A 23,502-nucleotide genomic window follows, 5' to 3' on the forward strand; every position below is an offset into this window, starting at 1 on the left:
AACCTGACTTTGAGAAAATTTCGGTTTGGATTTCGGCTGATGCTTAGCACGAGAATCCAAAACCTTTTTTCTGATGGGGCAATCCCAGAAATTTGATTTGTGATTTCCACCACAATTTGCACATTTAAATTGGGTGACTTCTTTCACGGGACAATTGTCCTTGTCGTGAGAAGAATCCCCGCAAACCATGCATTTTGGAACCATGGCGCAATGATCAGTACCGTGACCGAATGCCTGGCAACGCCGGCACTGGGTCAGATTCTGGCCATTACCGCCATTTTTCTTAAAATGCTCCCACTTTACCCGTACATGGAACAAAAACTGAACTTTGTCCAAAAGTTTCAAATTGTTGATTTCATTTCTGTTGGAATGAATCAGATAAAATTGTGAAGTTAAACCAAAGCGAGAAATATTCCCGTTTGATTTTTTCTTCATTGGTATTACTTGGGATGGGGCAAAGCCAAGCAACACCTTAAGTTCGTTTTTGATCTCATCCACCGACAAGTCGTTGGAGAGACCTTTCAGGACCGCTTTGAATGGACGAGCATTCTTGGTCTCATAGTGTAGAAATTGTGTTTGTGGTTTTCAAATAACCAACAAAAGCTTGGTGATCTTGTAAAGATTCCGTCAACAAGCGACATTCTCCTCTTCGACCAAGCTGGAACGAAACCTTCAAATTGCAAGTTTCCTTGCAATTCTTCAGTTGCGTTCGAAAGCTGGCCAAATCGGAAACGGAAGTCACTACAATTGGCGGAGCCTTTACTCGTTTCTCGACGGCAGAAGGCTCAGTACGATGAGAAGGATCCTTGTCAACAGTTTCGGATAAAACACCGAAACAATTTGCCAATGGGATTGGAGGATTGACCTCACTTTCAGAATCAGAATCAGATCGCGGATGAGGCTGTTTTCTTTTTCTGTTTCCGTTAGCCGATTTAGCGTTCAAACGCTTCACCGACGTAACGACCAAATCTTCAGAAGATTTGCGTTTACCTTTGTTTTGACGCATTTTCAATCAATCAATCAAATTAGTCGTTTATTTTCAGTTTAACAATTCGTGTGCACTTAAGGTCTCAATGAACTTGCGTTCCTCTAAAAAACCTCTTTGCAGTAACGATTAGTTACAAGTGAGCAATTCTCTACCAAAACCGGAAATGGATTTTATTTGTATTTTTTGATTTGGCTCAAACTTTGTGGGGGCCTTCCCTATGACCAAAGAAGCCATTTTGCATCATTAGTTTGTCCATATAAATTTCCATACAAATTTGGCAGCTGTTCATACAAAAATGGTATGTAAATATTCGAAAATCTGTAACTTTTGAAGGAATTTTTGATCAATTTGGTGTCTTCGGCAAAGTTGTAGGTATTGTTAAGGACTATTTAGAAAAAATAGGTACACGGAAAAAAATTTCACGATTTTTATTAACTTTTTCACAAAAACTCAAATTCCCAAAATACGTATTTTTGATTTTCGAGATTTTTGATATGTTTTAGGGACAAAAATCCGCAACTTTTGAGCTATAGAGAAACATGGTCAAAATCGCCGAGTTATGATTTTTTGAAAAACTGGTGATTTTTAGAAAAAATCGAAATTTCATACATAAAATTTTTTTTACCTCATTTTTTAATGCAAAATTGAATTTGCAATCGAAAAGTACTTTAAAGATTTTTTGATAAAGGGCTCCGTTTTCAAGATATAGCCACCGAAAGTTTGATTTCAGCGAAATATTTGCAGTTTTTCGATTTTTAAAAATAGTGACCATGAGTGACCATTTCTAAAAATATTTTTTTTGAAGAGTTCAGAAAATTTGCTATAAAATTGTCTAGAGACATTGATGATTGGACCTCTGGTTGCTGAGATACAGCGGCTTAAGCAGAACACGAAAATTGAAGTTTTCTAAGTCTCACCCAAACAGCCCACCATTTTCTAATGACGATATCTCAGCAATTAATGGTCCGATTTTCAATGTTATAACATGAAACATTCGTGAAATTTTCCGATCTTTTCGAAAAAAATATTTTGAAAATTTTTAAATCAAGACTAACATTTTTAATGGGCATAATATTCAAAGTTTGGCCCTTTTAAAATGTTAGTCTTGATTTAAAAATTTTCAAAATATTTTTTTCGAAAAGATCGGAAAATTTCACGAATGTTTCATGTGTTAACATTGAAAATCGGACCATTAATTGCTGAGATATCGTCATTAGAAAATGGTGGGCTGTTTGGGTGAGACTTAGAAAACTTCAATTTTCGTGTTTTTCTTTAAGCCGCTGTATCTCAGCAACCAGAGGTCCAATCTTCAATGTCTCTTAGACAATTTTATAGCAAATTTTCTGAACTTTTCAAAAAAATTTTAGAAATGGTCACTCATGGTCACTATTTTTAAAAATTGAAAAACTGCAAATATTTCGCTAAAATCAAACTTTCGGTGGCTATATCTTGAAAACGGAGCCCTTTATCAAAAATCTGTAAAGTACTTTTCGATTGCAAATTCAATTTTGCATTAAAAATGAGGTAAAAATTTTATGTATGAAATTTCGATTTTTTCCAAAATCACCAGTTTTTCAAAAATCATAACTCGGCGGCAGATTTTGACCATGTTTCTATAGCTCAAAAGTTGCGGATTTTTGTCCTAAAACATATCAAAAATCTCGAAAATCAAAATACGTATTTTGGGAATTTGAGTTTGAAAAAAGTTAATAAAAAATCGGGAAATTTTTTTCCGTGTACCTATTTTTTCTAAATAGTCCTTAACAATACCTACAACTTTGCCGAAGACACCAAATTGATCAAAAATTCCTTCAAAAGTTACAGATTTTCGAATATTTACGTACCATTTTTGTATGAACAGCTGCCAAATTTGTATGGAAATTTATATGGACAAACTAATGATGCAAAATGGCTTTGGTCATAGGAAGGCCCCACAAAGTTTGAGCCAAATCAAAAAATACAAAAAATAAAAATGGTCGAAATCGGCCGGTTTTGTAGAGAATTGCTCAAGTACTGTTTACATTATCTAAGATTACACTAACATGTCACTACAATACATATTAAATCGTTACAAGTATCTAGCTAGGTTGGCACGGATGAAAAATTTCACTTTTTATTTAAATTTAAGAAGTTGATCACTTGATTTTAAATCACCGGGTAAATTATTGTACATTCTTGGTCCGTTGCAGCAAAATCTTTTCCTCCCTAATTCCGTCCTAAAGCGGGGAACGACTAAACGTTCTTGGATTCTCATCCCACGTTGGTGATTCAGCATGCGGATTTCGAAGTTATGATGGATGTCTTTCAGTTTAACCATGCGATGCGTTAGTATAGTTGTTTGGAGTTCGTGGAGAGCAGCAATAGGTAGAGCATTGTGAAGAGTTGAATTGTAAAGTTCGAGTGTAGGGAACAGGAAAGGCAGCTTCAGGATCGCTTTCAGGCACCGGTTTTGCTGGATCTGGACTGTCTTCAGATGTGACGCACAGGCTGAGCCCCAGATGGATACTCCAAATTGGTACCGGCTATGCAAGCAAAGTTCTCTTAAAGAGATGGCTTCGTTTGTAAAATACAACAAAATCTCAGGTGAGGTTAGTCTTGAAAAGACTGTTTAGAATTTGGGAAAATAACACAGGTAGTATAACTCAGGAAAATAACTCTGAGCATAGGTAGTAAAAAAATACCGCAGCTCTAGTGTCCGTTCACCTCGAAGGTTCGCAAGACACTGCGATGACAGTCGTAGCGACGATGGCTGAACAGCCTGCTTTGCTGTCAATGAGAGAGCGAGCGAAACGGCGTATGCGAGACAGTACACACCAAATTTTGATGTTCGTTTTCAGTAAATAAGTTTACTGAAAATTTTCAGTAATCCTATTTTTACTGAAATTCAGCATTAGTCTTTTGGAATTACTGAAAATCAGTAAACCGTATCAAATTTACTGAAAATCAGTAACATTGCTGCCAGTCTATTTAAGTTTCTGACATTTGCTCTGCCAGTCTATTTGGGTCGCCATTTTAGTTTGTTCTCGAAGCGTGCCGTTGTAAGTTGAGAGTTTATCCGCGTCCCCGGGGTAGGAAACCTGCCCGTTCAATCCGGAAAATCCCCGGTGGTTCAATATCCACGGTCAGCACTGTCTGCGGTTAGAACAAAGATCGTTTTTATTTTTCCCAAGAGTTCTGTAACAAAATTATGCGGGACCCAAAATGGCAATTTTGATCCACTTTGACCCAGAGACCCACCGGAATATCTCCGGAATATCTCCGGCCACCGAAACATTTCCGGGTTCTGCGGGTCATTTTTGGAAAAAAGACATTCTAACGAGTTCAACTAATAAAGAAGTATGCCAATTGGTTGAGTTTTCGCTGAGCTATGGCCATTTTAGTGATTCCAGTATCACCCAGGCCTATACGGATTAACTGAAGACACAGTTCAGTTTGACAGTAAAGAATTACTGAAAATTCAGTATTGTTTGATAATTCGTGCTTACTGAAAATTCAGTTCACTTTGACAGCTTATAATTACTGAAAATTCAGTTTTATTTGACAGATCTTCGATTGCTGAAAATTCAGCTTTTCTTACGTCATTTTGACATTTTCAAACTTACTGAAAATCCAGTTAACCATCTGTCATCCTGATTGGTTTCAGGAAACTGAAGTTTCAGCAATTTACTATTTACTGAAAAACTTGCTGAAGATTCAGTAGTGCAGATTTCAGTAAATTTTTACTGAAATTCAGTGAAAGAAAGTTGCTGTGTAAGTATGCCGAAGCAAGCAACGCACTATGGGGTATTTCCATAGAAGCGAGCGGCCAAAAATATTTTTTCACTTTTTTGTGACTTTTTTGTGTTGTTTGTACTTATTATCATGTAAACAAAGGAAATTTGATATTTTTCAAAAAAAAAATTAAATTTTCGATTTTTTTCGATTTTTTTATACATTTGACCCACATGCATTGAAATGGTGAATTTTAATATCCTTTCTCTGTCTGTTTGATGCACGGAATGGCGGCTTATGCTTTGTTATAGTTTTCGTTTACTTTCAATCCCCCTCCCCTTCCTCTTGAGTCAAAATCTACCTCTCTTTGACCCCCTCCCCCTCACCACCCAAATTAAAAAAATTACGATGTTTTAGGATTTTCTGGAACATTGTACCATCACAGAAGGAGGAAACAAAGGAATGTTTATGAAAATGCAATTAATTTGATTATTAAAAATTTATTGACCAACACTTAATAAATATTACATGACTAGATATATCTCAATGCTCTTCATCAGTCAAAAATCTAATCTTCGTCCACAACATCTTCTTCAAAATCTTCGTCAACTTCATCAACAGCATCCATAAGATCATTCATTATGTTAGAACTTGTATCACTTTCAGAATCCTCGAAAACCATGAAACTTCTAACAACTGTTGGGTATGAAGAGCAAACTTTCTTGGTATGTTTTTTGCTTACCCACATTGAACTTAAATATGGGTCCGACTCATGCAATGCCCTTAAAAATACATCCATTAAATTTGCTTCTCGTGATCTTTTTCTAGCAAAATGCGAACGAAATAATTTCAAATGTTTGTGTTGACATTCAGCGGCTTCTTCTGCCAAAACACCAAGAGGAGCAGGAGAATGAAGAATTATATCACCTGCATGAGCAAGCACTTTATGCAGAGTTGCTGGAATTTTATACCATTCGTAGTGTTCTAAATAGAACCTATATGTATCTTTGCAATATTCATCAAATATTTCAGGATTAATGGCTTCTTGGCAGTTGATCGCTATCAAAATATTACGAAATCTCTCGATCACCTCTTTTTCAATGCCCAATACACTGCTTAAAAGTTCCGGGTTAGAAAATGCTTTCCTACAAATGTTTCCGGTAGTACTCGTACCTTTACCGCCTGATCTTGGTTGATCAGCTCTAAATCCAAATGCCTTGTGCAATGCTTCCAGAACCATCTTTTTTCGTTTAAGATAATTCAGCTTAAGATCCTTCGTAACCCTCCATTGTTTGATCTCCATCCGATATGAAATATGTAACAGACATTCGAAAAACCGTATCCAAGCATGAAGTGGAGATATTCCATAGTATAATGTGTCTTCATTGGCAGTAAATCCTTCTTCTAGTTTTTCGATGGAGTTCATTATATTAGGTGTTGCCCCACATATAGGACAATTTTGCATCGATGATGAACCAGTAATATATGTCAGCACTTTTCCGTCTATCATACTCAAAACAAAATTATAATCGATCAACACGAATTTATCACCCGGAAGATCAATTTTCAAAGGTGTCAATTCACACATTTCTTTTTCCAGATCATGTTTTGTTTTCAGGATGATTTCTCTAGATTCTTTAATAAACTGTAACATAATTGGTCGACAAAATCTGATGCATTGTAACAGTTAATTCCGCGAGAAGAAAAACTCCGCCCAGACCCTAGCGAAGACGCAGAACACGCGAGTTCCCAACTGCTCGAATTCGCTTGATCTGGGCGGGTCGCACTGGTTTGCCTCCCGAAGATGAGACGATGATGATTAGGATGAGATATTATTTCATCAGTTCGATGACGCAAAAGTGATTTCCGCTGATGAGCCCTTCTATCCCTTTGTCCACCCACCTTTCCTCCTAGCTCCCCGAACCTTAAATAGCCATAAGTCGTTCATATACGCAGCAAGCAAGTCGCAAGTTTAGTTTTACCCCGATCACCGTCGTCACGAGTAAGGAGTGTACGAGAAAGTACGAAGAGAAGTGTAAAGTGTTCTAATCGACAGAGGAAGACCTGGACGATTAATAAGCCAAACGTAAGTTTGTACTCGCTAGGTGTTCGCGATCTAATCCGCTTCCCACCTCAGGCCCCGAATCGTCCCTGGTTCGCCGCGTGCTACGGCACGGTCAAAAGCGTGATTAAGCCAAAACTATCGTAAGTGATTAAGCGCTAAAACAGTTAAATCGTTTTTAAAGTTGAACCAATCAATTAAATAGGTGCGGACGTCACCATCGCACTGAACCAGCAAGTCGCCGTCGGCGACTTCGCCGCTGTTAGGGCATATCCAAGCAGTAAGTTCACTTAAATAGTAGAATTGATTCGAAATTAACAGTAGACACGACATTAAAGGTTTCGTTATTAGACGGTGATCGAAAGTGAGAAAGATTGTAAAGTTCTCCCCAGAAGCCAACTAAGAAGAAGGTAACTTGCGACCAGGTAGAATTGCGGTTAAGTAAGTGCTAAGATAACCCTCTCATTCAAAGGTTGACGTGCGGGGCTCAAAGAGCGCGGCGCGCACGCGCACGTGGCAACGCGATAATTTCGCACCCGGGCTGACTAAGCCCGCGCACAGCACGTGCCGGCAAGTACGACTCGTGCCATCAGCTTCCAGCAACCTGACCACGTGTAGCGCTACTAACAGCATCGATTAAGCCCCCCGCGAGGTCAAGGCAATAACGCGTCGTTCACGCGTGCAGCGCCGGTTCCCGTAGGAGTCCACATTGCCGACTCTGAGCCAAAGGGCCACGGCGCACGTGAGTTTTGCTCTCCGTAGGAGGCCGAGCCAAACCCTCTGAGCAAAGGAAGCAACGACTCGCACGAACGGCAACAGCGTTACCCTTAACCACCTCGCCAAGCAACGTCAACGCGCACGATCGAAACGGCCAGACAGCCGCCGGCCAAGGCCCGCGATACGTGATCGCCTCGTGAAGGAATCGTTTCTCTGCCAGCTGTACGTGAAGTACCATTGGGTCCAGCGCGTCGTCACACGTGCCTGGCGTCAGACCTGTAGGAGTCCACGCCACCGGCTCTGAGCAAAAGGGTATCGACGCAATTGAGCACATCTCTCCGTAGGGGCCCCTGTCAACCGCCCTGAGCAACTGGAATTTGTAGCTCGCACGACGACAACAGCGCTCGACACATTCACTTCACTCTGAGCGCAACCTTCGGTCCAGTGCCACCCTTTCGTTCCCCAAGTGTCCTGCGTTGAATCCCGTAGGAGTGCACCGTCCGCACCTCCGAGCAATTGGGAGCAGCGCGCCAAGATTCTGCCACCTGTAGGGCCCACCCGCAACCGGGCCCGAGTCATTGGGTAGCAGCGATCGACAAGAACGAAGTACGTGGGTATACAACACGATCGACGGTTCAACTAGGCAGCAGCACAAGCAACACCGCGCTCGACGAGCGCGCCAAACCAGCCCGCCACTCAGGCGTGGGCGTATCAACTAAGCCACGAACGATTCCACGAGCAGCAAACCGTCCACGGGACGGCATTCCGGACCTGCCGGCCAAGCCGGCGAAGGTGGCCCTGCAGAGTACGAGGAGCAGAAGCACCGAACAGCAGAGCGAGAATCAACGCGCGAGCAGCAGCGACCGCCGCAGACCAGCCAGGACACCGACGTAACCTAGGTTACCACCACAAGGTCAGATCTTTCCTTTATGTGTACACATAACTAACCATTCATGCGCATTAGTATTAAGGCCCCTTGTATTTAATAAATAAGTCGGAAGAAAAGTAAGCTCTGAGTCAAGGTGTCCAATTTGTAAGCGTGGACTGAGCTGACTTATGACTATTTCCCTCCCCTAATCTCTTATCCTTTCATGGCAATAAATTAGTATGGACTTAACCACTTGTTTTCGTCAGATCTGAGTTAAATTGAGTTGGATCGCTTCCAGTCATACCCGCCCTGAGCGAGCTAGTCCGGGCAGGCTTCATCTCGCGACTTCGTACGCGTCCCTGCTAGGGTCGCGTTGGCGCTTAAGCGAAGTGCGTTTCATTCTTACAGTTCGATAAGGGTCGCGGTCAAGCCGACCTTGTAGCATAATTGTTCCATTCAGTTTCGTATCGTTGGTTTCGTTAGTTTCGATTATCTGGGACAAATCTTGTTACAGCTTTGAGGTGTAGGATTATGCCATAAAATATGTTTACCATCACTATGCACGTATAATTGGATGGGAGTTAACGTTGCAGCAAAGACATCGGAATCATCAATGCTACCTTCTGGCAATGAATGATTAAATTGAGAATATCCAGTGGATCCATCCATTCCCCAACTACTCAATAAAACCAATTCGGCGCAATCTAAATCATGACTATCTAGATAATCTGTCACATCCTGCCTTATTACTTGAAGTATTCTAGATGCCGTATGATTCATCAGAGCTTGCAATTCCACTTTTATCTTCGAGGCTGACCCTTCGATGAATTCAACAGGAGGTGCGCATGTTTTTTTGGCACCTGCTATAACATTGTAAGGCGGATATCTCGAAGGGCAATCAAAATGAAATATTTCATACTGAGCCTTAGTAAGGTGTGCTTCGATAATCAGCGCAAATGCTTCTTCCGGCGTTTTTAACTGTCGGTCGTTAGTTAACTGAACGTACATTTTAGAAAAGTAATCCTGATTTTTCAGGAGGTGTCCTATCACTTTAACTACATTCACATCGTGCCTTTTAAATGCTGTTCTCCTTGCCATTAACAAAGCCTTATGAATTGAATCCACTTTAGGATCCAATGATTCATTATCAATGGTACGTCGAACACTCCTATCACTCTTCGCATCAAACTCTTTGGGTTCTCGTCCACGTTTTTCGTTGATCCACTTGTTAAATTCACGTTTTCCACGATAAATCCTTCTAAATCAAACTCACTATGTAACCAATTGTTGTTAGATGACTCAAAAATGAACTTCTTCTATGGGCTTTTGTATACCTCGTTTTAAAGCTAAAGAACAACATGCGTAGTTTTTCCTGAGTAGATCATGTGATGGTTCTGCAATGTTGTAATTCTTACAAATATACTCGAAAGCAGTTTTCACATTTTCAGAATGGTGCTTCGTTACATCGAACATGGACACTACGGTATTATTATCCATATTTTTAAAAGAACGCAACAACTAACTGATATGAATATTCGAAGAATTGTTGCTGTTAAATACTTAGCATAGGTATTTCTAATTTTATTAAACGTACCTAAGTACCAACAAAGTCATGAATATCAAATCAATTCCAAAACATACATAGCAGGTACGTCATTTCTGCCTCCGCAGGTAAATATTGTGATTTTAACCAAGCGTATGCGCGAAATCATTAATTTTCTTGCATGAATCAAAATGTTCAAAATGGCATAACTCAAAAAGTGCACATAAGTGCACTTTGAAATTTGGAGACAAGTTAGGACATGGTTCAAATTTTAAGCTGGGAAATTTTCAGATCGCACAAATGCACACAAAAAAAGTACTCCATTAACAAAGTTAAAAAAAACTAAATTTTGAACAAAAATCCATCTTTTTTGATTTTTATTATTTTTTTTAGCCTGTAAAAGTGTGTTTTGTAAAATTTTATTGAAAAGTTGAATCAATTACCTTTCTGAATATATATAATGATGCAGGAAAAAATACATAAACAGCTACACAGTACAACTATGAAAAATAATCATTTTTTTGTCAAAAAACATGTTTTTCTTACCATTTTGCCTTTGAAGGTCTGCAATTCAGTGAATTTTGAACCTACAACTTTCAAACTCCGGATTTTTCTTAGTTAGAATGTTTATTTTCGAAAAAATACCAAAAAATAATTAGAGTATGTCGGTTTTTCGATTTATGGCCGCCTGAAACCCCATAGTGGCAACGGCGCGTCGTTGATGACGGCGCAACGGGAGGAGAGGACGAGAAATTTGCGCGTCACGAGCAAGTTCATCGCAAGCCTATACGTCCCATCCGGTCGGACGTAAAGACACCTCGTCGCGATCGTCAGAAGAGACACGAGTTTTATCTACTTTGTTTAGTTATAGTTATTAAATAGAATTATTTATTTATTTATTTATTTAATTCAAATAATGTAACTTAAGGCTTAGCATTTTAATTTGTTACAAAGTGTGCAGATGCAGGATTTAATTCAATATTGATAAATCGATTCCTTAATGCTATGCTTCTCTTTATCCTAATTCTAATTAACGCTGGCGAGTTCTGACAGTAGGTTTTCTTTGAAATTTTTATAAGAATGACTTTTTATACTAATGCTTAATTGATTCCAATTCACAACCCCTCTCGCAAAGAAAGATTGACTATAGTAAAAAGACGAATGTTGCGGTATCAAAATTTTTTTTGTTCTTGTAGATCTTAATGGTCTTAGCTTAGAATATAAATATTCTGGTTTTTTAGTACCGTCAGTGGGGGTGACATTGGGTCTGGGGGGTGAGATTGGGTCAAAATGATTTTTTACGGATTTTACCATTTCTCAGATTCTTTTCAATGAAACTGAATTCTGTTAAAAGGGTTGTGTAGGGGACATCTTAAGATGACTTCGCTGAAAAAAATTCGTTCCTAAAACATATCCTGTTATTTTGGCAGATGTCTAAAGTTGGGGTACGTTTTTGGCCAAAAATGACCTCTCGAAAAATCATTTTTCTAATATTTTTGTTAGAATTGCTCGAAAACTACCCAAGTGTTTGAAAATCTCCACTTCAAACATTGTAGCGTGTCAATACGATTCCCTCGAACAAGAAACGCTGTTGGATGACTTTTTTTACCATATCTTTGTATTTCAGCATCATTTTAGTTTCATTTGACCCAATGTCACCCCCTCTAAGGGGTGAGATTGGGTCAATTTTCAAACAATTGGCATTTAAGGTAGTGTTCATCAAAATCGACCATATTTTGGGAAAATGTTAGTAAACTATCTAAGAACAAATCTACGTTAAAAGATTTTCGATGTTATTTAAATTGTTTTTGTTATTAAGAAATTTCGAGAGGTGTTTCGTTTTTTGACCCATAGTCACCCCCACTGACGGTATGAATAATTCTGAACAAGTTAAAACATGAACGAAATTTATAGAATTGCGAAAAATTACATCCAATAAGTGTTTTCTGCAAATGAGTAACTCTAAAAATTCTTAGAAGGTTATAAACAAATCTTACACATTGTTCGATAGCGTGCGCGTGATCTGCACGATCAACCACACCACTACTGTTGCCCTGCCGTGTGCACACACAAGATAGAAAATTATAGCAAGATAGAAATTTATGCTACACGGCAGGGTGACAACTCAACTTGCTATCGCGACCGAACAAAGCGCTTTTGCTGCGGCAAGAGCTGGAGCAGCTACTGCCGAAGGGCGGTTTCAGGCTGCGCAAGTGGGTGTCGAACGCCACAGGGGCTTTGGCGGGGCTGGCTGCGGACGATCTGGGGACGCAGACCAAGCTCAACTTCAACCAGGAGCAGGTGAAGACGCTGGGCATCAACAGGCAACCTGGGCCAGATGTGCTGGGAATCGACGTGTCGAGTTTGTCCGTGAGCGGACCGTGGACCAGAGGAAGGGTCTACGCGATAATCGCCCAACTGTGGGATCCGAGCGGAATCACCGGGGCGGTGATATCATGGGCCAAAATCCGGATGCAGCTGCTGTGGGCAGCGACGCAAGGGTGGGACGACCCGTTGGCATCGGCGTTGGAGACACAATGGACGGAATTCCACCAACAACTACCCGAGTTGGCCAAGATAGCAGTCGACAGGTGCGCATTCGTGGAGAATCCAGCGCACGTCGAGTTCCAAGTGTTTGCGGACGCATCGGAGGCTGCATACGGAGCATATTTGCCTGTTGGCGGCGAAGTCGCGTCCTGCAGGTTTGAAGAAGGTCACTCTAGCAAGACTGGAGCTGTGCGCGGCTTTGATGGCAGCGAAGCTGTACAGTAGAGACACAGACAAACAGACGTGACTCTCCATACAAATTATTTTTGAAATCCATCGTCCTTCATCAAACCACCAAATCACGGCGACGCCAGCGCTGCCTGGTGAGCTTATGCCGAAGCGCAGCCCAAACACACCAATACAAGCCCATTATTGTCATGTGTCATGTCAGTGTATGCGCCAAGCCTTAACGATTGTAAAATTAACAGCTGTTTCGAAATAATTTTGTTTTTGCTGATCATTTTTTTGGGAGGGTGATCCAGCCGCACATCGTTGATGTCGAAACCTCTAAACTGGGCCCTCGTCCTGTCACGTCCGTCAGTAGTCTTGTCGTTCATTACAACTAGAACCAGATCTGCCAATGAATTAGTACACTTCGACCAAATAAACACTGACGCTGTATGGATCTGACTCTAGAATAAATGCACAGTTGTGTGTTATTTATAAGTCCAAAATGTTCAATTATTCATATAAGTCCAAATATTCATTTGCGGATAACTTGAATAGAGTTATCTAAGCCCGATCACACACACACTAGCACACCATTTGTTTTGCTGGCTGGTACAAAATTTAACCTCAATCTTTTTCGTGTACGTACACGCAATACATGCGCGCGTAGATAACTCTATTGAATACAAGATTTAAAGTAACATATCCGAAAGCTACTCTTATCTCAAATCCCCGACATTTTAATTAATAGCCAAAAAATCTAGAACGTTTCTTTTAAAACCTGTCTGGTTTCTTAAAAAAAAAAATAGATTAACATTTCATATTTTACAAGTCGTGCATTGAAAAAGAGACGACCATTTGATTGCAGAATTCCAGTAGATCCTCGATTCGCAACAATGGTCGATACAATCATAATCCGACAGTCGTTAGTTCAACAGATCAACGAATTTAGTCCGATATCATTTCACTATTGATTGATCGAAACTCTATGGAAATTTTGACAAATCAGAATGGTTTTTATGCTACTTGAATGAAAATCACCGATTCTGATAGGATTACTAAATTCACTGTTACTAATTTTGTCACTAAATAACTAAATTCAAAGTATAAAAAGTTGATATTTATAGTTAAAATCCTAAATTCTACAAAAACTGAATTTTTAAAAACCTGCATCCTAGCCTGACACCCGCATTAAGATAGGGAAAATCACATATGTAGCGATTCATTGTACAAATGGAGCCTAACATTTCATTAGGGCACAAAACTTTTGTAAACAATAGTGTATCCCTTTCACTCAAATGACAGTTTGCATAAGGTGTGAGAGGGATACACTCTTGTTTACAAAAGTTTTGTGCCCTAATGAAATGGTAAGCACGAAATGTGATATTTCCACTATCGGAGAACCTCCTTGTTTCGATGACAGCTTACCGGTCATCGATTAAGCCCTGAGACTGCGTCAAAGTGGGTTCTCGTAGCATGAAGTGGTGTCCATGTGTAAAAATGGAAGCTTCAGCAATATACTGAAAACTTCGATTTTAATTCCACATCGGATCAAATCATACTCCTTGCCAAATAAGCATCAAACCTATGATACTCATTATGACAAAGCCGAGGGTTGTTGTTGCTGATCATCAGTAACAAAATCAAAATAAATAAATCAAGACCGACGGCCGAAAATGACGGTTAGTCGGTTCCACGGTCGGTTCCGTTTCCAATGGCAGAACCTCATGAGGCAAATCATGCGGCAGCACCTGCAGCGATGCAAAACAAACGCAATGACAGAGACCACACCACTGGTCCTCCCGTTGCTTGCATGTTCCGTATAAGATTCCTCCTCCACCGAAAACGCACTCGTTCTGACTCGTTGTACTACTCCATCATGTCCGACCGCTTCCGGTCCGAGTCGCCCTCGTGAGGTAGATTTGCCTCCGATTGATACACCCAAAGTCGTGCGTGTCGAAGAAGTGCCCGTAAATGTCCGTTTGCTCGTGTTTCCACCGGAACACTACGTCCGGGACCGCTGGCTCTCGTCGTTCAGGTGCATTCGGCCGGACTCGAACTCTCCACAGATGAAGCGACCTTCCGGCGGGTTGAACTGGATGCACTCGAGGTGGAAGGCTGTTTTTTTTATTTGCTGCCTCACACGTGCTCACGCTCAACTTAAAAACAAAAAAACACGCATCACACACACTGAGAAAAGACGGGCGAGCTGTCACGACAGCAGCGCCATCAGCGCCGGGTGTATGCATGCCGAAACAAAATTGAATTTGAAATAACCGTTTTTGGAGGACGATGGTTCGGCACTCGAGTGTCCCGTCTGTTTGTCTGTGGTAGAGTGGTCCAAGCTCTCAAGATGGAGGGTACGGAAACTTGGTTTTGGTCAGATTCGACAGTCGTGCTGGCGTGGTTCAAGTCGCCATCGTACGTCTGGCCAACGTTCATCGCGAGCCGAGTCTCGCACATTCAGAAGCTGACGAAGGGACATCGTTGGAACCATGTCAAGGGGACGGAGAATCCGGTGGACCTCGTCTCGCGCGGCGTGATGCCGAAGGATCTCGTTGGACTGCGTCTGTGGTTTCAAGGTCCGCACTGGTTGGAGACATTCGAGGAGTATTGGAGCAAAGCGAAGCACGAGGATACCGAAGATCCGGCCGAAGAACTGTTGGAGAGGAAGAAGAAAATTCTGGTGGTATCGGAATCCCCGAAACCTCACCCGCTCATCGATCGCTACGCGTGCTATTGGAAGCTGCTGAGGATCACGGCGTACTGCATGAGGTTCGCTTGGAATTGTCAGCGTCGCAAGAAGCCATCCACAACGTCGTACCTCACCGTTGGCGAGCTGAAGGAGGCTACACTGGCGCTGGTGCGCAGTGTGCAGCAGGAACCTTTCGCCACGGAGATCAAGGCACTCGCGAACCACCGACTCGTGCCCGCCCATTCGTCGTTGAAGCTGTTGAACCCATTTCTAGATCAGCAGGGCGTACTCCGCGTTGGTGGCCGGCTTAGACTCGCAGGCGAATCGTTTTCCACCCGGCATCCCATGATACTCCCCAACAGTCACACTTTCACGCGAAAAGTAGCCGTCGCGTACCACGCAATTTCCTTCCACTCTGGTCCTCGCATGACGCTCGCTCAAGTTCGCCAGGAGTTTTGGCCGCTAAGTGGCAAGCAACTGGCAACCTACACGTATCGGAACTGTGTGCGATGTTTCCGAAGCAACCCTGTCCCTGTCAAGCAACCCCCTGGTCAACTCCCAAAGCCTCGTACAACTCCCTCTCGTCCGTTCAACGTCACCGGTGTAGACTATTGTGACCCGGTCTACCTGAAGCCCGCGCATCGTCGAGCGGCTGCGCTGAAAGCGTACATCGCCGTGTTCGTGTGCTTCAGCACAAAAGCTGTCCACCTAGAGCTAGTAGGGGATCTGACGACCGCGGCGTTTCTTGCGGCTCTGCGACGTTTCGTTGCGCGCCGAGCCCTGCCCTCGGAAGTCCACTTGGACAATGGCCTGAACTTTCATGGAGCTAGCAACAATCTGCGAGAGCTCTACGATCTGTTGCAAGACCCTACGGTGATCGAGAAGGTCACCAACGAAACTACTCGTCGTGGCATCGACTGGAAGTTTATCCCACCGAGAGCGCCGAATTTCGGTGGCTTGTGGGAGGTGGCGGTAAAGTCCGCCAAGACGTCGCTCATCCGTGTGCTTGGTCAGCGACAACTCGTTCGAGGACATGAGTACCGTCCTCGCGCAAATCGAAGCAGCGATGAATTCCCGTCCGCTTACTCCTTTTTCCGAGGATCCGGACGAGCTGGACGTGCTCACACCAGGGCACTTTCTGACCGGAACGTCGCTGCTGGCGATCCCAGATCCGGACTATTCGGACATTCCCACGAACCGGCTGCAGCATTACCAGCAGCTGCAACAACTGGTGCAGCAGCACTGGAAGCGGTGGAGGCGAGAGTACATCTCGCAACTCCACAATCAGAACCAGAAGTTCCCGCAAGCAACCCAGCTGAAGGCTGGCCAGATGGTAGTCCTCAAGGAGGACAACAAGGCGGCAATCGAGTGGCCTCTTGCCCACATCGTCGAGGTCTACCCCGGTCCTGATGGCGTCGTTCGGGTCGTGAAGCTGCGCCTGCCGAACGGTGCTGTCTACAAGCGACAAGCATCCCGAGTTTGCATGCTGCCTTTCGAGAGGGACTCGATCGGGCAGACTCCGAACGCCTTCAACCCTCAACCTTCACAAGGCGCACCGTAACCGGAGGAATCGCTGTCGACAGACATCCATACAGCGCAACGGAGATGGGCGAAGAAGGCGTGAAGAAAATTATTTTGAAATTTAAGCAGTGTTAGTTTTAAGTAGGTTAGTAAGCAAAATTAGTTTTGAATTTTTTCTCTAGTTTTAAATTCTTACAGAATTTTGGTGGCCGGAATGTTCGGTCGCGATAGCAAGTTGAGTTGTCACCCTGCCGTGTAGCATAAATTTCTATCTTGCTATAATTTTCTATCTTGTGTGTGCACACGGCAAGGCAACAGTAGTGGTGTGGTTGATCGTGCAGATCACGCGCACTATCGCGTAGTTCATTTGCATTCCCTTTTGCACTGCTTGAGTGTAATGTTCAGAAGAAATAAACCGTCGTCGCAGCCGGTCGTCTCGCATTTCTCTGAGGAGATTTGTTTACGTTACGCGCGAATAAAGAAAGATGAGAAGAAGAATCTTTAAGTTAAAATAAACTGTAGTTTTCTATCGTGCAAAGTCGTTTGTTTGCTACCTGTGGAAGGAAATACTTACCCGGGATACTTACCTGTGGTCGCCGTCGATTCTGCTACTGCTGCTGCTTGTAGAACCTACAAAGAAAAGGGGAGGAGGAATACGAGCACGGGAAGGAAGGATTTGGAACACAGAAGGAGTGTTGTGTTGGACAAACACACAACAACTAGACACAACGTAGAAAGAAGCTCCAGTGCAAACGGTACAGGCGAGAGAGCGTTTTCGTGGCCAGACGGGATTGGGTCCGAACATTGTGGTGCGAGGAAAACGAGCACGGGAAGGAAGGATTTGGAACACAGAAAGACGACACAACTCACGAAGGACAAACACACAACAACTAGACACAACGTAGAAAGAAGCTCCAGCGTAAACGGTACAGGTGAGAGAGCGTTTTCGTGACCAGACGGGGTTGGGTCCGAACATTGGTGCCGTGAACAGGATTTGTTCCTTGGGTGGCCCAGCGAAACGCCATCGCGATCACCTTTGTGCGCCGAGAAGAGTTCGCCATCGCTGCAGGAGAAGAAAGACTCTGCGGCCATCGCGACTGTTTGTTTTGGCGCTCAGCAACAGCAACAAGTTCAACGACCGGGAGGTCAACGACCCTGCGAGGGAGAGGATTTCCATTAACACTTAAACTCCCATGCTCGAAAAAGTCGGAAGTCCAACTTTGACAAGCTGTATCTCGGCTCCCCTGGACGGATTTTCAAAATTCAAAATGCAAAAGATGCGGACAGATGTCTAGATAATTTTCCTTTTTTGAAAAGTCAAAAAAAGATGCATTTACCCTAAGTTATGTAAGAATCAATGAAACAACTTTTTTTCAAAAAAGTCGATTTTGATCAGCTATATCTTCGCTTCTTGAGGGCGGATTTTCAAAATTCAGAAAGCCAAAGATAGGGACAGATGTCAGATGTTTTTCGGGGAATATATTTTTCCTGCCGGTATAAGTATCCTAGTACAGAATTTTCGAAATCAAACTCATCCATGATGCTCAAGACCACTCTTGGAACGATCTGGCCACTTTGGGACCGGTTCCAGGTTCCTGGTATAACCCGGAGTACGGGAAGATAAGAGATTATTCGTGGATTTTTTTTTCCTGCCAGTATGACTATCCTAGTACATAATTTTCGAAATCAAACTCATTCATGATACTGAAGACCAATTCTGGACCGATGTGGCCACTTTGGAACCGGTTCCAGGGTCCCCGGAGAAATCCGGAGTACGGGAAGAATTGGTGTTGTTCGGGGAATATATTTTCCTGCCAGTATGAGTATCTTTTTTTTCATACTTTATTGATAATGTTTTGATACCACAAAAATAAGAAAAAGTAACACTTAATTCGCTTATTCCTTTTTCTGACTGCGCAACCTTTTCATGTATTCAGCCTGCGCCTTCGTCACGGACGTTCCTCGTGGAACCTTGATTTGTCCCGGCTCTGAAGAATCTGAACCGCTGGCTTGTTTCTTGTTTTTCTTAGCTCTGTTTCGCTTTTTTGTCGACCTCCACTCAGCATCATTTGTGTACTCTTCTACTTCTTCCTTGTCTGAAATAACTGGGTATTCGTCCAAGTTTAAGCCAAATGCGATTTCATTGAAAATATCTGTTGAAACTACGGGAACTTCTAAATAATCCGAATTGGTAGGATTGCCACCTTCTAGCGGCTTGAGCGATGGGGTATTCACGGGACCGGGAACTACAGCTGGTTGTGGAGTACCGTTTAATGCATCAGCATACGTTGACTGGGTTGAACCTTCCTGCAGCCGATTACTTACGGATGACCGCTTTGGGCAGTCCGCCTTCACGTGGTCAGGGGCCTTACACACGAAGCACCGATTGATCATTCCATCGTAAGCAACACGAACTTGAAAATGTTGCACGTACAACTGCGCCGGAATTTCTTTTGACAGTTCCATCTGTATCCCGCGCACTCCGTTGAAGATCGGATATCCGGTGTCCGGACCATATCGTTCCCGGGTGAAGCTGTGAACCTTTCCGAACTTGGACAAAACACTGACCAACTCCTTGTTCTCGATCTCAATTGGCAGTCCAAATATGCGAACATATTTGTAGTCGCCCCGAGCTGTTGCAAATGTAACTTCAACACTTTCGCCGTTCTCATACTGGAATACTGCCGTAGCTGGACACTCAAGGAGTGCAGCCTTCATCGATTCCTCCGACCGGAACTTCACGTACACGCAGTGTTCTCTGGGCGCACGGAACATAGCGTTCAACGTATCCGGTGCCCAGTTTCGCTTACGAAAGAAAGCGAAAATCTCCTTGTCCGATGGCATTTTGGTAGCCGGCCCAAACTGCACTTTGAGGCAGTTTAGATGGACACTCTTGGCATCCATTGTTCACTGTGACCTTGAACCACTGTTTGTACAAAGAAACTCGCACTGCTGCTAAAACACGTCTGGCCTCAGAAACGAACCAAAGCGAACTGTATGAGTATCTTAGTACATAATTTTCGAAATCAAACTCATTTATGATACTGAAGACCAATTCTAGACCGATGTGGCCACTTTGGAACCGGTTCCAGGGTCCCCGGAGAAATCCGGAGTACGGGAAGAATTGGTGTTGTTCGGGGAATATATTTTCGCTGCCAGTATGAGTATCTTAGTACAGAATTTTCGAAATCAAACTTATTCATGATACTCAAGAACAATTCTGGAACGATCTGGCCACTTTGGAACCGGTTCCAGGTTCCCCGGAGAAATCCGGAGTACGGGAACATATGGTGTTGTTCGAGGAATATTTTTCCTGCCAGTATGAGTATCCTAGAAATCAAACTTATTCATGATACTCAAGATCAATTCTGGACCGATGCGGCCACTTTGAGACCGGTTCCAGGTTCCACAGTGAATCCCGGAGTACGGGAACATATGGTGTTGTTCGGGGAGTTATTTTTTTCCTGACAGTATGAGTATCCTAATATAGAATGAAATTTCATTCATGATCTAGTTCATGATACTCAACACCATTCTTCGAACGATCTGGCCACTTTGGGACCGGAACCTGGAACCGGTTCCAAAGTGACCAGATCTTTCCAAGAGTGGTCTTGAGCATCATGGATGAGTTTGATTTTGAAAATGTTGTACTAGGATACTCATACTGGTAGGAAAATATATTCCACGAACAACACCAATTCTTCCCATACTCCGGATTTCTCCGGGTAACCTGGAACCGGTTCCAAAGTGGCCAGGTCTTTCCTAGGTTGGTCTTGAGTATCATGAATGAGTTTGATTTTGCATACTTGCAGGAAAAAAATATTCCCCGAACAACACCAATTCTTTCCGTACTCCGGATTTCTCCGGAGAACCTGGAACCGGTTCCAAAGTGGCCTGATCGTTCCAAGAATGGTCTTCAGCATCATGAATAAGTTTGATTTCGAAAATTATGTACTAGGATACTCATGCTGGCAGGAAAAATATATTCCCGAACAACACCAATTCTTCCCGTACTCCAGATTTCTCCGGGGACCCTGGAACCGGTTCCAAAGTGGCCACATCGGTCCAGAATTGGTCTTCAGTATCATGAATGAGTTTGATTTCGAAAATTATGTACTAAGATACTCATACTGGCAGGGAAAATATATTCCCCGAACAACACCAATTCTTCCCGTACTCCGGATTTCTCCGGGAACCCTGGAACCGGTTCCAAAGTGGCCACATCGGTCCAGAATTGGTCTTCAGTATCATGAATGAGTTTGATTTCGAAAATTATGTACTAAGATACTCATACTGGCAGGGAAAATATATTCCCCGAACAACACCAATTCTTCCCGTACTCCGGATTTCTCCGGGGACCCTGGAACCGGTTCCAAAGTGGCCACATCGGTCCAGAATTGGTCTTCAGTATCATGAATGAGTTTGATTTCGAAAATTATGTACTAAGATACTCATACTGGCAGGGAAAATATATTCCCGAACAACACCAATTCTTCCCGTACTCCAGATTTCTCCGGGGACCCTGGAACCGGTTCCAAAGTGGCCACATCGGTCCAGAATTGGTCTTCATTATCATGAATGAGTTTGATTTCGAAAATTATGTACTAGGATAGTCATACTGGCAGGAAAAAAAATATTCCACTAATAATCTCTTATCTTCCCGAACTACGGATTATACCAGGGAACCTGGAACCGGTCCCAAAGTGGCCAGATCGTTCCAAGAGTGGTCTTGAGCATCATGGATGAGTTTGATTTTGAAAATTCTGTACTAGGATACTCATATTGGCAGGAAAAATATATTCCCCGAAAAACACTATATGTTCCCGTACACCGGGTTTCACCGAGGAACCTGGAACCGGCCTCAAAGTGGCCGCATCGGTCCAGAATTGGTCTTGAGTATCATGAATAAGTATACACTTTCACTGTGATATGAATCTAATAAATATTATCACATAATATTTCAATCTTCTGTCAAGACACATCGTATGAAACGAGTTGAAAAAAAGTTTCTTTATTGGTTCGCCCATAACTTAGAGTAAATGGCTCTATTTTTGACTTTTCATACAAGGAACATCATTTGGACATCTGTCCCTATCTTTGGCTTTCTGAATTTTGAAAATCCGCCCTCAAGGAGCGAAGATATAGCTGATCAAAATCGACTTCCGACTTTTTTGAAAAAAAAGTTGTTTCATTGATTCTTACATAACTTAGGGTAAATGCATATTTTTTTGACTTTTCAAAAAAAGAAAATTATCTAGACATCTGGCCGCATCTTTTACATTTTGAATTTTGATAATCCGTCCAAGGGGAGCCGAGATACAGCTTGTCAAAGTTTGACTTCCGACTTTTTTCGCGAGCTTGGTAGTCCGCGGGATAATTTTCGTCATGGGAGTTTAAGTGTTAAGACGTGCACGGCCTGGAAGACAGGCTCACACGGCACTATGGGGTTTCAGGCGGCCATAAATCGAAAAACCGACATACTCTAATTATTTTTTTGGTATTTTTTTCGAAAATAAACATTCTAACTAAGAAAAATCCGGAGTTTGAAAGTTGTAGGTTCAAAATTCACTGAATTGCAGACCTTCAAAGGCGAAAATGGTAAGAAAAAACATGTTTTTTTTACATAAAAATGATTATTTTTCATAGTTGTACTGTGTAGCTGTTTATGTATTTTTTCCTGCATCATTATATATATTCAGAAAGGTAATTGATTCAACTTTTCAATAACATTTTACAAAACACACTTTTACAGGCTAAAAAAAATAATAAAAATCAAAAAAGATGGATTTTTATTCAAAATTTAGTTTTTTTCAACTTTGTTGATGGAGTACTTTTTTTGTGTGCATTTGTGCGATCTGAAAATTTTGCAGCTTAAAATTTGAACCATGTCCTAACTTGTCTCCAAATTTCAAAGTGCACTTATGTGCACTTTTTGAGTTATGCCATTTTGAACATTTTTATTCATGCAAGAAAATTAATGATTTCGCGTATACGCTTGGTTAAAATCACATTATTTACCTGCGGAGGCAGAAATGACGTACCTGCTATGTATGTTTTGAAATTGATTTGATATTCATGACTTTGTTGGTACTTAGGTACGTTTAATAAAATTATAAATTCCTATTCTAAGTATTTTACAGAAACGATTCGTCGAATATTCATATCAGTTCGTTTTTGTGTCCTTTTGAAAGTATGGATAATAATACCGTAGTGTCCCTGTACGATATAACGAAGCACTATTCTGAAAACGTGAGAACTGCTTTCGAGTATATTTGTAAGAATTACAACATTGCAGAACCATCACATGATCAACTCAGGGAAAAACCACAGAGGAAAAACTACGCATGTTGTTCTGTAGCTTCAAAACGAGGTATACAAAAGCCCATAGAAGAAGTTCATATTTTAAGTAATCTAACGACAATCGGCTCCATAGTGATTTTGATTTAGAAGAATTTATCGTGGAAAACGTGAATTTTGCAAGTGGATCAACAAAAAACGTGGACGAGAATCCATACAATGTTCCATAAAATAAACCGTCTAAAATTCTAAAACACCGCAAAAATCAAATTTTAATTGGAAGGGGAGAGGAGGGGAGGGTCTTCAAAGAGAGGTGGATTTTAACTCAAGAAGAAGGGGAGGGAGATTGAACGTAAATCAGAAACTTTAACATAGCATAAACCGC

The 23,502-nt window shown here is 42.2% G+C and overlaps 1 protein-coding gene and 1 long non-coding RNA gene across 2 annotated transcripts; both read left to right on the plus strand.

The window, feature by feature from the left end:
- Positions 1 to 6,560: 6,560 nt before the first annotated feature.
- Positions 6,561 to 8,595, plus strand: LOC119765088. Its single transcript, XR_005276494.1, has 2 exons — positions 6,561 to 6,785; positions 6,837 to 8,595. It is a non-coding gene; the product is annotated as an uncharacterized LOC119765088 (long non-coding RNA).
- Positions 8,596 to 14,957: 6,362 nt separating this feature from the next.
- LOC119770174 lies at positions 14,958 to 16,860 on the plus strand. The gene is made up of 2 exons (XM_038264602.1): positions 14,958 to 16,308; positions 16,361 to 16,860. The coding sequence occupies exons 1-2, from the start codon at positions 14,958 to 14,960 to the stop codon at positions 16,858 to 16,860; spliced, it is 1,851 nt and encodes a 616-aa protein (XP_038120530.1).
- The last annotated feature ends 6,642 nt before the right edge of the window (positions 16,861 to 23,502 follow it).

The sequence above is a fragment of the Culex quinquefasciatus genome, chromosome 1 (genome assembly GCF_015732765.1).
Source record: "Culex quinquefasciatus strain JHB chromosome 1, VPISU_Cqui_1.0_pri_paternal, whole genome shotgun sequence".
Lineage (NCBI taxonomy): Eukaryota > Metazoa > Arthropoda > Insecta > Diptera > Culicidae > Culex > Culex quinquefasciatus.

What these genes read in the sequence shown, in the direction of transcription:
- LOC119770174 (XM_038264602.1), top strand. Translation starts at nt 14,958, where the DNA reads ATGGAGGGTACGGAAACTTGGTTTTGGTCAGATTCGACAGTCGTGCTG. An exon ending in GTCGCTCATCCGTGTGCTTG is followed by an intron (nt 16,309 to 16,360) that starts GTCAGCGACAAC and finishes CGCAAATCGAAG; the next exon opens with CAGCGATGAATTCCCGTCCG.